This window comes from Cibotium barometz, chromosome 42 (assembly GCF_041138505.1).
Source record: "Cibotium barometz isolate CiBa-2024 chromosome 42, ASM4113850v1, whole genome shotgun sequence".
Lineage (NCBI taxonomy): Eukaryota > Viridiplantae > Streptophyta > Polypodiopsida > Cyatheales > Cibotiaceae > Cibotium > Cibotium barometz.
Genome location: NC_141087.1, coordinates 22,394,916 through 22,407,665, shown reverse-complemented (window position 1 = coordinate 22,407,665; position 12,750 = coordinate 22,394,916). Strand labels below are relative to the sequence as shown.

Here is a 12,750-nt window from a genome sequence, read left to right as displayed (position 1 = left end):
TGTATAGCATATGCACATGTACCTCAGCAGTTGACAGTTAAGCTTGATGACAAAGCTACTAAGTGCATATTTGTGGGTTATGGCAGTGGCAGTAAAGACTACCGTCTCTTTAATCCTTCCACACAAAGGATTTTGGTCAACAGAGATGATGTATTTGCTGAAAATTCAGACCAGCCATTGGCTGAATTTTTTGGACAGCCACCTTCGGGCCCACATAACATGTTTGAAGGACTTCTCCCGTTGGGAATTGATGGCTCTACAGATCAGCCACCAACTTTGCTCAATGGACAGCATTTGGGTGCTCCAAATCAGCCCACGAATGAGCTCATTACACCTCAAAATGTGGAGGAAGCAGTGGAGCAATGGAGGAGGCTAGAGTTGTGCCTCATTGGCTGCTCCGTACTTTACATGAGAGCAAACTTTTAGCTCCACTTGGTAGTAGGACACGGGTTGGTTCACATAATGCAAGAGAGCACACAAATGTTGCTTGCATGAGGACACTTTGTGATGCAAATGAGCCAGATTCATTTGAAGAGGCTCATGAGGATGACCATTGGATGCAAGCCATGCAAAATGAGATGGATTCTATCCATAAAAACAGCACTTGGGACTTGGTAGACAGCACTGGCAAGAAGCCCATTGGCACAAAGTAAAGTTTACAAGTTAAAAAGAAAGTCTGGTGGTACCATTGACAAGTACAAGGCTGGGCTAGTGGCCAAAGGATATGCCCAACAAAAAGGCATTGATTATGATGACACTTTCGCACCCACTTCTTGTATGGCCACAATTAAATGTGTTGTTGCATTGGCTGCCCATCATGGATGGAAAGGGCATCAATTGGACATAAAATCAACTTTTCTCGATGGGGATTTGCAAGAAGAAGTGTATGTAAATCAGTCCATTGGTTTTGTGTTGCATGGTCATGAAAACAAAGTATGCAAGCTTCGAAAAGCACTTTATGGTCTCAAACAAGCTCCTCAAGCTCGGTATGAGAAGATCCATACTTATTTGACCACGCAGGGATTTTGCAATAGTCCAACAAAGAGCACCCTCTATGTGAAAGAGGATCATGGTACTTTGATTATGCTCATTCTTCATGTGGATGACATGTTGCTAACTGGGAATAACATGGATTAAATTTCAGCATTCAAAGCTCAATTGCAATCGTCATTTGAGATGACAAATCTGGGATTGTTGCATTATTATTTGGGAATACAATTTGTGCAGACAGATGTTGGGATTTATGTACACCAATCGAAGTACATTCAAAAGCTGTTGCACAAATTCGGGTTTCAAGATTGTAAGCTCATCCCTACTCCGATGGAGCCAGGGCTAAAATTGAGCATGTATGATGTTGGAGAGCCTTTTGGTATGAGTGTTTACAGCCAAGCAGTGGGCTGCCTCATATATTTATGCCACACGCCCAGATATTCAGTTTGGGGTTTCCCAATGTAGCAAATTTATGCACAGCCTAGGTACAAAGCATTGGCAAGCAGTGAAGCGGATCTTCCACTATCTTCAAGGCTCCCTGGATCTTGCGTTGGTATATCCCAAGGGGGGCAGCTTGCAGTTACATGCTTATAGTAATTCAGACTGGGCTGGTGACTATGATACACAACAGTCCAACAGTGGGAATTGTTTCTTTTTGGGGCATTCATGCATATCATGGCTTAGCAAAAAGCAGCCCATTGTTGCCACATCTACTGGTGAGGCTGAGTACAGGGCAACCTTTACAACCACAGTAGATTGTGTATGGCTGAGGAGATTGATGATTGATCTTCGTGAGTGTCAGCAGACACCCACCACCATACACAGTGACAGTCAGAGTGCTATAGCCGTGGCATGAAACCCAGTGTTTCATGCACGCACTAAGCACATAGAGATTCATTATCACTGTGTCAGAGAGAGGATTCATGCAAGGGAGATCACATTATCTTACTGCTCTACATAGTACACAGGACAATGTTGCAGATCTATTCACAAAGGCATTGCCTCGAGAGAAGTTTGAAGCTTTCCGCAAGTCAAGAAAGCTCTTTCCCAAGAGACTTTGAGGAAAGCCATGCAAGTGGAACTTGAAGCCATAGAGAAGAATGGAACTTGGGAGTTGGTACCGAGGCCGTCACAAAGGTCGTGTCAAGTGGGTCTACAAGACCAAGTATACGTCCGATGGGTCGGTGGACAAGCACAAGGCTAGACTTGTGGCTAAGAGCTATTCTCAACGGCCTGGCATCGACTATGAGGACACTTTTGCACCGACAGCTAGGATGACCACAATTTGGACAATTCTTGCCCTTGTCTCTTCTTAGCAATGGCCGGAGTATCAGATGGATGTGAAATCTACATTCCTGAATGGTGACTTGCAAGAGGAGATGTATGTTGAGCAACCTCCAGGCTTTGAGGTTCCGAGATCAAAAAGTATGATTTACATGTTGTGGTAGGCCTTGTATGGTCTTAAACAACCTCCCAGGGCTTGGAACCAGAAGATTGATTCTTTCTTTCTGAGAAAGGGTTTCCAAAGATCAATTGCAGATCCGAACTTAGATCTCTTTCGGGAACGTTGTATGGTCACATTGATTATCCTCTGTGGATGATCTTATTCTCACTGGCGATCATGTGGAGCACATAGTTGTGACCAGGGCTGCCTTGTCAGAGGAATTTGAGATGACATATTTAAGCTTACTTCATTTCTTTTTAGGATTGAAGATTTACCAGATCTAGAGGGGGTTCTTTGTTTCTCAGCAACGGTATGTTCATGAGTTGCTGGAGGCATTTGGGATGGAGAACTCCAAGCCTGTTTCATCTCCGATGGACCCGAATACCAAACTTATTGTACATGATCCTTGTGAGCAAGTTGATGCCTCCTTGTATCGGAAGCTTGTCGATTCATTGATTTGGTTACCGAACACCAGACTGGACTTGAGTTTTCCAATGGGACTGTTGAGCTCCTTTATGCAGACACCTTTAAAGACTCATTGGGATGCAGGATTGCAGATCTTGCGATACCTACAGGGTACGAAGGATCTTGGACTCTTTTATAACACTGGAGGGAGAACGAAGGACCGAGTCAGTCTCCGAGGTTGGAGTGAGTCTGATTGGGGAGGAGATCTAGACACGAGGAGATCTACTTCAGGATACAGCTTTACCCTTGGCTCAGGAACCATTTCTTGGTGCAGCAAGAGGCAGCCATTGTCTTGTCTTCTACTAAGGCAGAGTATCGAGCTGCTTGAGGTGCTACTTGCGAGGTGGTGTGGCTGCGGAGGTTACTTGGCGAGATTGAGTTTCCACAAAGGAACCCACGGTGTGCGACAACCAAAGCTGTATAGCTATTGCTCAGAACCCAGCCTTCCATGCCCGGACCAAGCACATAGAGATACAATATCACTTTGTTGGTGACAAGATTTTGCCTAATGACATCTTGCTAGTCTTTTGTTCAACGAAGGACAACGTGGCAGACCTCTCACGAAGCCTCTACCTCAGCAGATGCTCCGTCAGCACTCCAGCTCACTGGGGTTGGTTCCACATCCAGGAGCTGAGCGGGGGTGTTAGTAGTTATCTCCTGTCTGTACCATATTACACTGTAGGGAGTGAGGGCCAATGTCGTGGGTGTGCCCGCCCGGTGTGTGTTTCTCCATTTTTCCCATTCTCCATATTTTCCCCTGGTCAGCTATAGGTGTTTTGCTGGCAAGGAAGGGCTGACTGTATCCTGGCCGACCAGCCTTTGCTAGCTGACCAGGTTTGTTGCTAGCCAACTAGGCATAGCCTAGTCGTGGGCCCTTTTCATGCTTGTTTTATACTAGCTAACCAGCAGCCCCAAGTTGTATATATACCACGCTTCCCCCCCAACACTCAGTTGTATCGGATATCGTGTATATAGTAGAGTTTATACAACGCTTCTCTCTCCAACACTTCTGCGTTTCTTTTCTCTCAATTGTTTGTAACATTTCCGCTACTCATTCTCACATGTGGATCTTAGACTTCTCCGTGAAGTCGTCATCACTAAGGGCAATATCAAATTGTGCAATAAAAGCCAATGCCTTGCTAGCATCATACTCACCATGATATGTCTCAAATTTGATTGACTTATCGCGCTGGCCGTGAATTTCTTCTACTTTTTGGCATAATTCTCTTCACCTTGATGTTTTGGTTTCCAATGGGGCAGTTCTGGACTCATCATTAGCAGGATATGATGCATGTGCTCTCCGAGTAGGTAGCCTTGGCAAAAGGGCCCTTCCTCCATACATGGGTCCATCCCTTCTTATATCTCTGCCTTGGCAACGGTGCCCTTCTTGTATACATGGGTGCATCCCTTCTGATATCTCCTTGCTCATGAGAATACTCTTAAGGCATGAATATCATGGACTGCATATTCATCATGTACATCACTTGCATGATGAGAAAATTTCAGCCCATGTGTGGTCTGTTATGTACCTAGATACTAGTCTAGGGATTAAGGACCTAACCTTGCAAGTTTAGGGGGCCTCAAAATTAGGGATTAGCATGCACATACTTGGCTAGAGTTCTTGGATTAATAAAACACACTTAATAGTTATTGATAGCAGGTTAGCTATTTATGGCATAGTTATCACTATATAAGTGAGGACCTTGTTGTTATGAGAAACAGTTGTGCGAATGCACTACTAAAGGTCTAGCTTGAACCAAGAGAGCAGACATGCTCATGTTGTGCACAACATAGGTTGGCGCGTCAAAGGCCTTCGGGCTAGGCTTTTGTGGAATGGAACACCGAAGTTATACATGGGTGTATGGATCTATATTTTCATGGAGATGTACTACTATTGTTTTGTCTCATAGACCCTTTGAGTCCTTCGTAGACGAATATCACTCTCTCTCTCTCTCTCTCTCTCTCTCTCTCTCTCAAAAGTACATGAGACCCTCTATTAGTTTTCTACCATCCAAAAATCAATGGCAAGTATACCGAGAAACATTTTCTTTCAAGAAATTATCTTGTTGGATTTGAGGAGCTTACAATCGAAAGAAGTCTCACAAGATGGCACTACACGTTATCTTTTAGATAAGGAACACACTAATCTGAAATGTCAAATTTTATTGATAATGTTAGGACTATGGTCTATGCAAAACATCAATGTTATGCCTCTATTATGAACACTCAATTGGATGCATGTGGCATACATATACAAAAAAAAGGGCTAAACAAAACATCAAATAATGGAATTGGAATTCGAGTGGTTAACCTTGAAAGGCTGCATTCGCAGCTGCTTTCAGCTCCTCTGCTCTCTGCAGCTCTAGCACAGAATTACCATTCATCGTCACCGTATCTTTTTGTCACCTTCGCTTCCCTTCCCTTCAAACCTGTCTGGGAGCTCTCTTTAACCCCTCACAAAGACAACCTGCAAAACTGGATCAAGATGTGTAGCTGTGGCGCAATTGATTGAGGTCCATAGCCTTAACAGCAAAATAGCCTTGTCTTTCTTATAAAGCATGGTGTGTAGTGAAATAACCTGGCATATTTTTGCACAGGCAACTAAACATTCACACTTAAATGCAGTGCCTAAGCTGGGTTTTTTTTTTTAGCAATAAACCTCATCCTAATGGGTTTTCTGTTTTATAATCTTTATTGCTGACCAAAAAAAACAAGGGAACGGGCAACAATGCGGAAACTCAATATGAGTACTGTTTGAAAGCAGGTTTTGGGCAGCAAAATCTGGTTAGGGCATATGATTAGGTAAAAATTATGGGTGATTAGGGAAGTGAAGCTCGGGTACCTCATGTAGAGTTCAGCAAAAGCAAAGAAACCCAGTTCCCTTTTTGCACAGAGCTGAAAAAAGCAGGCTCAAAGAGTTCGAAAGGTTACTGTGTTGGAGAAGACCCAGAAACGATGAGCTTCTCTCCTCAGGCACCTCCGAGAGCTCGAACCCGGTAAAGAAAGATGCGGACGCGGAAGTGAAAGTGGAAGTGGAAGTGGATCACCAAGGAATCAATAAGCTTGTTTATTAATAACACCTCGAAAGCCTTAACCTAAAGGATTAACCCACTAAACCATCTTATATCTTCCCTAGTAAACCTTAATTATAAGGACCCCAAATGTTTTTCTAGATTTATTAATTTCGAATGGGTGGTGATCATGCACAAAAAAAAAACACGTGGCATGGGTTCCAATGTTTGCACCTTTCATTTCAATGTTTCCTTTGGTTTTTATTGCGCTTTTTTCGCATTCGGATTTTGTCTGTTCTTTTTGCCTTCTTTTGGTCGAGGGACACTTCTTTTTTTCTGACCTTTTTTCGGCTTCTTCTACACAAAGACGGCGTCTGGAACATGCATGCTGGGGTTTGTGGTTGATGTCTGTTTTCTCTGCTCTCGTTTTGGATGTTTTATTTCTTTTTTTTAGCTTTTTTTGGCTTCTTTTGCACGAAGACCGCCTCTGGAACATGCATACGTGGATTCGTGGGCGATATCTGTTATCTCTACTCTCGTTCTGGATGTTTTATGATTTCATGTTCTCTTCGTTGGGCATGCGCTTTAAATAATTATAGTTGTGCATGCGCTGTCGATATGAAGGTTCTGTGCTTCTGGTGCTTCTCAATGGCTTCTCGAAAGCTTTGCATGCCTGACACGCAATGGCCTGCTGTTGTTCAATGTTTCCGCCATGGGACACTTGGCCCCGCCTACAAATATGTTGTTCAACGTTTCCACCATGGGACACTTGGCCCCGCCTACAAATATGTTGCTGTTGTTGTTGTTTGTATCGTTTTCACCATGGCTCCTAAACGTTCAGCCCTCCGCGATATTACAAATTCAACCCCTCCTCGTGTGCAAGGATCCTTTTTCTGCAACGAAGAAGAGCATATAGCTACTACTGTTCCTAGACAAGAAGTAGCAAATTATAATTCAATGCCTGCACATATAGTGACTCCTCCTAAAGGGCGTGGATTCGTTCGCAATGTTGTGTCGTTGAAGAGGCTGGCAAGATCTAGAGGTACAACTTTGTTTTTTTCGTATTTGCTATATATTATTTTTTAGTTTTTTATTCACTTTAAATTATTTACATCACTGCGTTAATTTTACTTCCACGTTATGTAGTTAACGCTTTTAATTTATATTTTCTTCTGGTATTTGATTTGCAGCTGAAGGATAACGCTATCTTGACACCGTCCATGTCACTTGCATGCAATAGATATGAACCGAGTTGGTTGGTCTAAAGTAATACAGTTTGGCTATATAGTATATGTTTTCGGGTCCTTATTTCGCATGCTACTCTAAATCTTGCTTCCTTTGACTATATAAACATATTATAAATAGTTCACATGTTCCTTTTATGGACCTTGTCCTTAGTTTCGGGCTTTTTAAAAATAAGCAAACAGAATTCCAGGTTCTGTTTGTTTTTATGCCTAGCAGAAGTACGGACTTTCGCTTTCTACATGTGCACGTTTTGTTTAGTTGCATGAGAAGGAAAAAATTACAGTTTCGTGATTTTATTTTTTGATAAAATTGACCAACTGTTTTCATTTCAATCGCATGGATTGTTATGTTGCATCTTTTTTTCTGGCCGAAAGAAGATTTCTAGTATTTTCATGATAAGCAAAACTTATTTCCAACCTAGTGAATTTATTTCTCAAACTTCTTTTAAATCTAGTGAATTATTTTTTTAAATTTAAATTCTCCTGCTATTTTTGTTTCAATGGCATAGAATAACAACACAAAATTGCTTTTCCATTGTTTTGGTTCATCCATTTTTTTGCACGCAAGAACATTTGATATTTTTTTTTACAAATAAATTTCATCTAGTTTTTCCATTGTTATGATTCATGCAATTTGTTGCACATAAGAACATTTGAAATGTTTTTTGTGTTGCCATATATATATATATAGGCAGTGATGTGTGTGAACACACTTAGGACCGCCGGGGCACTTTTTCCCTCTTTAGGAGGTTTTGTCCCCCGGCTTGTATATACGCCCATAACTCTAGGGCTAACTTATCTTTTGTACATTGACACAATCTACTACACTTTGTGTTGTGTGCATTCTTGCTTCTTCTTCTCCAAGCTTTGTGTGCTTTCCTGCAACCCTAATTCCAACAATTGGTATCAGAGCAGGCATCGGCTTCCAGGGCTACACCGCCAGCACCCTCCGACTCACGTTCTCCGATTGAGGTGAGCTTTCACGAGCGCTTGCAGGTCCCTATACTCTGCAACTATGCCCATAGGGCTTTGCGTTCTCAGAATTTGCATCTGAGGTCGTTTCGGGCTCCGTTTTTGCATTTCAAGTTTTGCACAGGTGTTTTCGTCATTTTCTGCAGAAATTTCGACAATGCAGTTTTCTACAAAACAGGCATACGTATTCTATTGTGGACCGTGCTACATAGCACGAGTTGTTCTCTGTTCAGTCTTTGCTTCATTACAGGTAGCTTTTGCACCAGTTTCAGTCAGTGGCCATGGCTGATAACAACAATGATGTATTTCGCATGTTGTCTGCTGAAGACAAACTGGATGGCGACAGCAACTACCCACTTTGGGCATACATGATGCAGCATGTTTTGGTTGCAAAAGGAGTGTGAAACATTGTGCAGGGTATGGATGTACGTCCAGGTTCTGTGGATGTAGGATCTGTTGAGGATGTTGCAGGTTCTAGCAGCTCTACTGTTGGCGCCGTTTTACCCACTGCTGAACAAGCTCGTTGGGATGGTAAAGATGCGTTAGCTCATGCCTTGATTGCACTTTCTGTCAAATGTAACATCACCCCACATATTCGTTCAGCTAAAACAGCAAAACAGGCTTGGGATATTCTAGCTGGTTTGTATGCAGGTCGTAACGAGGCAAAAATCGCTTACCTTCGTAAAGAGCTAGAATTGAAGATTATGCAAGAAGATGATGACATGAATGTTTTTATTGCTGAGATTAAAGATCTCAAAGAACAGTTGATTTCTGCAGGTGAGATTATTCCTGATCATTCTCTTGTGCAGACTGTTCTTGATGCTTTACCTGAGACATATCAGACTTTTGCTTCCACGTGGAGACTTCTTAATGAGGACAGACCTGATGCTGTCAAGTATGATACTTTAGTCAACAAGCTCTTGCAAGAAGCGCAGTCCAGGCAAAACAGGGCCAGGCAGCGTACAGTTGATCAAGCATTTATTGCTGCCCAGCGCAGAGAAGAAGTGGTAAGGCAGCCCCTTCCACTGTTTCTTCTCCTATTAGTAGGTCTGTAACTTCTTCTCCTTCCACAGGTAGCAACAATAAGTCTGAGAAGGCTCTTGATAAAGGCAAGAAAAAGACCAGGTGCAACTATTGTAAGGCAAATGATCATGTCATTAAGAATTGCCCTAAGCTAAAGGCTAAAGAGGCAAAGAAGAAAGAGTCAAATGCAGCCACAATAGCGGATACTTCTACAAATGCAGATTCTGCAAATGTTGTGCAGGATACAGAATGGGCGTTTAGCGTGTATTGCCAGTATGACCCATCTGTACATGATGCATGTTTGGCAATTTCTGTTGACTCTCATGTATGGTATTTTGACAATGGTGCTACAAAGCACATTACCTCGCATCGTGATATGTTCACTTCTCTTGAGGCTGTCCCTAATGGGAATACTGTCACATGTGCCAATAATGCTTCTTACCCAGTGAAGGGCATTGGTAAAATTATGCTTACTGCTGCAAATGGCAGCACTTTCACACTTTCAGATGCTTTGTATGTGCCAGGGATAAAGAAGAATCTATTGTCTGTCCTTGCGCTTGCTAGACTTGGACTCGTAGTCAAATTTGTGGATGACAGATGTACTGTTCATGATTTGACTTCTGGTGATACGATTATTGTATCTGGCACCTTGTTTCGTGGGCTGTATAGGCTCAATTCTTATGACAAGTGTGTGGAAGATTCAGCAAATGCAGTTTCTGAATGAAAAGGCAGTTTTAGATGCAAAACTATGGCATGCTCGTTTTGGTCATCTGAACTTTACTAGTTTGCTGCGTTTGCAGAAATTTGATATGGTTGCTTCATTGCCCCCTCTTGAGGCACCATTGAAACATGTTTGTGAAGGCTGTATTTTGGGCAAAATGCAGCGTTCTGCGTTTCCAAAGGATGGTTCTGTGCGGGCCACTCGCAAATTGCAACTTGTACATAGTGATGTATGTGGGCCTATGCAAACTCCGTCATTTGGTAAACACTTGTACTTCGTGACTTTCATTGATGATTACTCAAGGCATGCATGGGTATATCCACTGAAGGCAAAGTCCGAAGTGTTTTTGTGCTTCAAACAGTTTATGCTTATGGTTGAAAATGTATCCAATTGTACTGTGGGCACCCTCCGTTTTGATCGAGGGGGGGAGTACATGTCTAACGAGTTTGATGCATTTCTGGCTAGTCGTGGGATAAAACACCAATGTACAGTGCCATATACCCCTCAGCAAAATGGTATTGCTGAGAGGAAGAACAGGTCACTTATGGAGATGGCATGATGTATGGTCAAGAGCCAAGCTTTGCCACATGCGTTTTGGCTTGAGGCTGTCATGTGTGCTGCATATGTACTCAACAGGTGTCCCACTAAGGCCTTGCAGTCTATTACTCCATACGAAGCTTGGCATGGCAGGACGCCTTCTATTGGTCACTTGCGTGTCTTTGGTTGCTTGGCCTATGCTTTAGTGCCTGTGCAACAACGTAGAAAATTGGATGATAAGGCTGTCAAATGCATTTTTGTTGGTTACAGTGCTGAGAGCAAGGGTTACAGATTGTATCATCCGTAGTCAAAGCGTATCTTGATTAGTCGAGATGTTGTTTTTGTGGAAGATGCTGTGCAGCCTTTGTTATCATGTACCAAAGAGACAGGTGTGAGCTCACGGGATGTATTTGATACATTGTTACCTCTGTTTACAGGTGGGAATTCAAATGTAAGTCCTAATGAGGCAAATATTCAGCCTATGCAGATTTCAAACGACATCATAGATCAGCCTATTTTTGATGCAGATTTACAGGATGTAATTTCTAAGGATAGGGCTGAAAATGAGTAGGCTAGAAATAAGCCTAAATGGCTGGTGCAAACCTTGCGTGATAGTAAAATTGATGCACCTATATCTAGTTGTACTCGTTCAGGTTTTCAGCATGCCCCTTATGCATCAGATTGTTATGCTTTGGCTGTGTCTAGTATGTGTGAAGAGGAAGAACCTCTTTCATTTGATGAGGCACAAAAATCAAAAAATTGGTTGGCTGCAATGCAAAGTGAATATGATGCTATAATGAAGAATGGTACATGGTCTTTGTGTGATTTGCCTATTGGTAAAAAGGCCATTGGATGTAAGTGGGTTTTTAAGTTGAAACGAAAGCCAGATGGCAGTGTTGATCGCTATAAGGCTAGACTTGTTGCAAAGGGTTATGCTCAAGAAAAGGGCATTGATTTTGATGAGACCTTTGCTCCCACTTGTCGTATGACTACCATTCGTAGCATTTGTGCATTGGCAGCTCATAATGGTTGGAATGTACATCAGCTGGACATAAAGACTGCGTTCTTGAATGGAGATTTGCATGAGGAGGTGTATGTATCGCAGCCTCGTGGTTTTGTTCAAAGAGGGCAGGAAAACAAAGTGTGCAGGTTGAAAAAGGCTTTATATGGTTTAAAGCAAGCTCCACGAGCTTGGTATGAAAAGATACATGCATATTTGACTGCACATGGGTTTCAGAATAGTCCAACAGAAAGCACTTTGTATGTTAAACATGTGGATGGTGTACATCTAATCATTGCTCTCTATGTCGATGACATGCTGCTCACAGGACCAAATGAAAGTCATATTGCTGATTTTAAGGCTGATTTGAATGCCTCTTTTGAGATGTCAGATTTGGGACATTTGCATCATTATTTGGGGATACAATTTAAGCAGTGTGATGGAGGTATTGCTTTGTGTCAGACAAAGTATATTGAGACATTGTTGCGGAGATTTGGCCTTGAAGACTGCAAGCCTATTGCTATTCCAATGGAGACAGGTTTGAAGTTAAGTCTTCATGATGCTGGAGATCACTTTGATGTCACACTCTATCAGACAGCTGTTGGTTGCCTCATTTATGTATGCATTACGAGGCCGGACATTCAGTTTGCAGTCTCACAGGTGAGCAGGTTTATGCATAGCCCAGGGTCTCAGCATTGGAAGGCAGTTAAACGCATCTTTCGCTACTTGAGTGGCACCATACATCTTGGGTTGTTTTATCCCAAGGGGGGATCGTTGCCGCCAGATTTACATGCTTTTTCGGACTCAGATTGGGCTGGTTGCTATGACACAAGAGTGTCCACAAGTGGTTTTTGTTTCATGCTCGGTAGCTCATGCATATCTTGGTTGAGCAAGAAGCAATCTACTGTGGCCACTTCTAGTTGTGAAGCTGAGTACAGGGCAACTTTCACAGCTACGGTTGAGTGTGTGTGGCTCAGACGGCTTATGTGGCTGACTTGGGTGTTGGACAGGAGTTTGCCACCTCTATCTTCACTGACAGCCAGAGTGCATTGGCAGTTGCGAGAAACCCAGTTTTTCATGCTCGCACAAAGCACATTGAGGTGCATTATCACTATGTCAGGGAGAGACTCTCAGCAGGAGAGATCAGCTTGGCCTATGTGCCAACACAGAACAACCTCGCCGATCTTTTCACAAAGGCGCTTCCTCGTGAGAAGTTCGAAGCTTTCCGCAAAGCTTTGGGCTTGCTCCCCTTTGTGGACTGATCTACTTCGGGCATGGCACTCCCCTATACATGAGTGCCAGCTCTCGTTCACACCATCACTCCCAGGGGGGATTTGTTGCCA

General features: G+C 42.8%; 1 protein-coding gene across 10 annotated transcripts in view; it reads right to left on the bottom strand.

Moving 5' to 3' along the window:
* The window catches only part of LOC147614265 (serine/threonine-protein phosphatase 5-like), an 89,306-nt gene extending 83,315 nt beyond the window's left edge, over positions 1-5,991 (bottom strand). Inside the window, exons 1-3 of one of the 10 annotated variants that reach the window (XM_086780824.1) lie at positions 5,742-5,970; positions 5,211-5,374; positions 4,985-5,046 (exon numbers count right to left, since the gene is read on the bottom strand). Coding sequence is in view for 5 of the 10 variants with exons in the window: in XM_086780817.1 (XP_086636943.1) it covers positions 5,211-5,283 (73 nt within the window). In the remaining 5 variants the exon portion in view is untranslated. Of the gene's footprint in view, positions 1-4,984; positions 5,047-5,210; positions 5,396-5,479; positions 5,711-5,741 lie in introns of those variants that run through there. The other 9 variants (XM_086780827.1, XM_086780822.1, XM_086780817.1 and 6 more) reach the window with 9 other exon arrangements.
* Between the last annotated feature and the right edge of the window lie 6,759 nt (positions 5,992-12,750).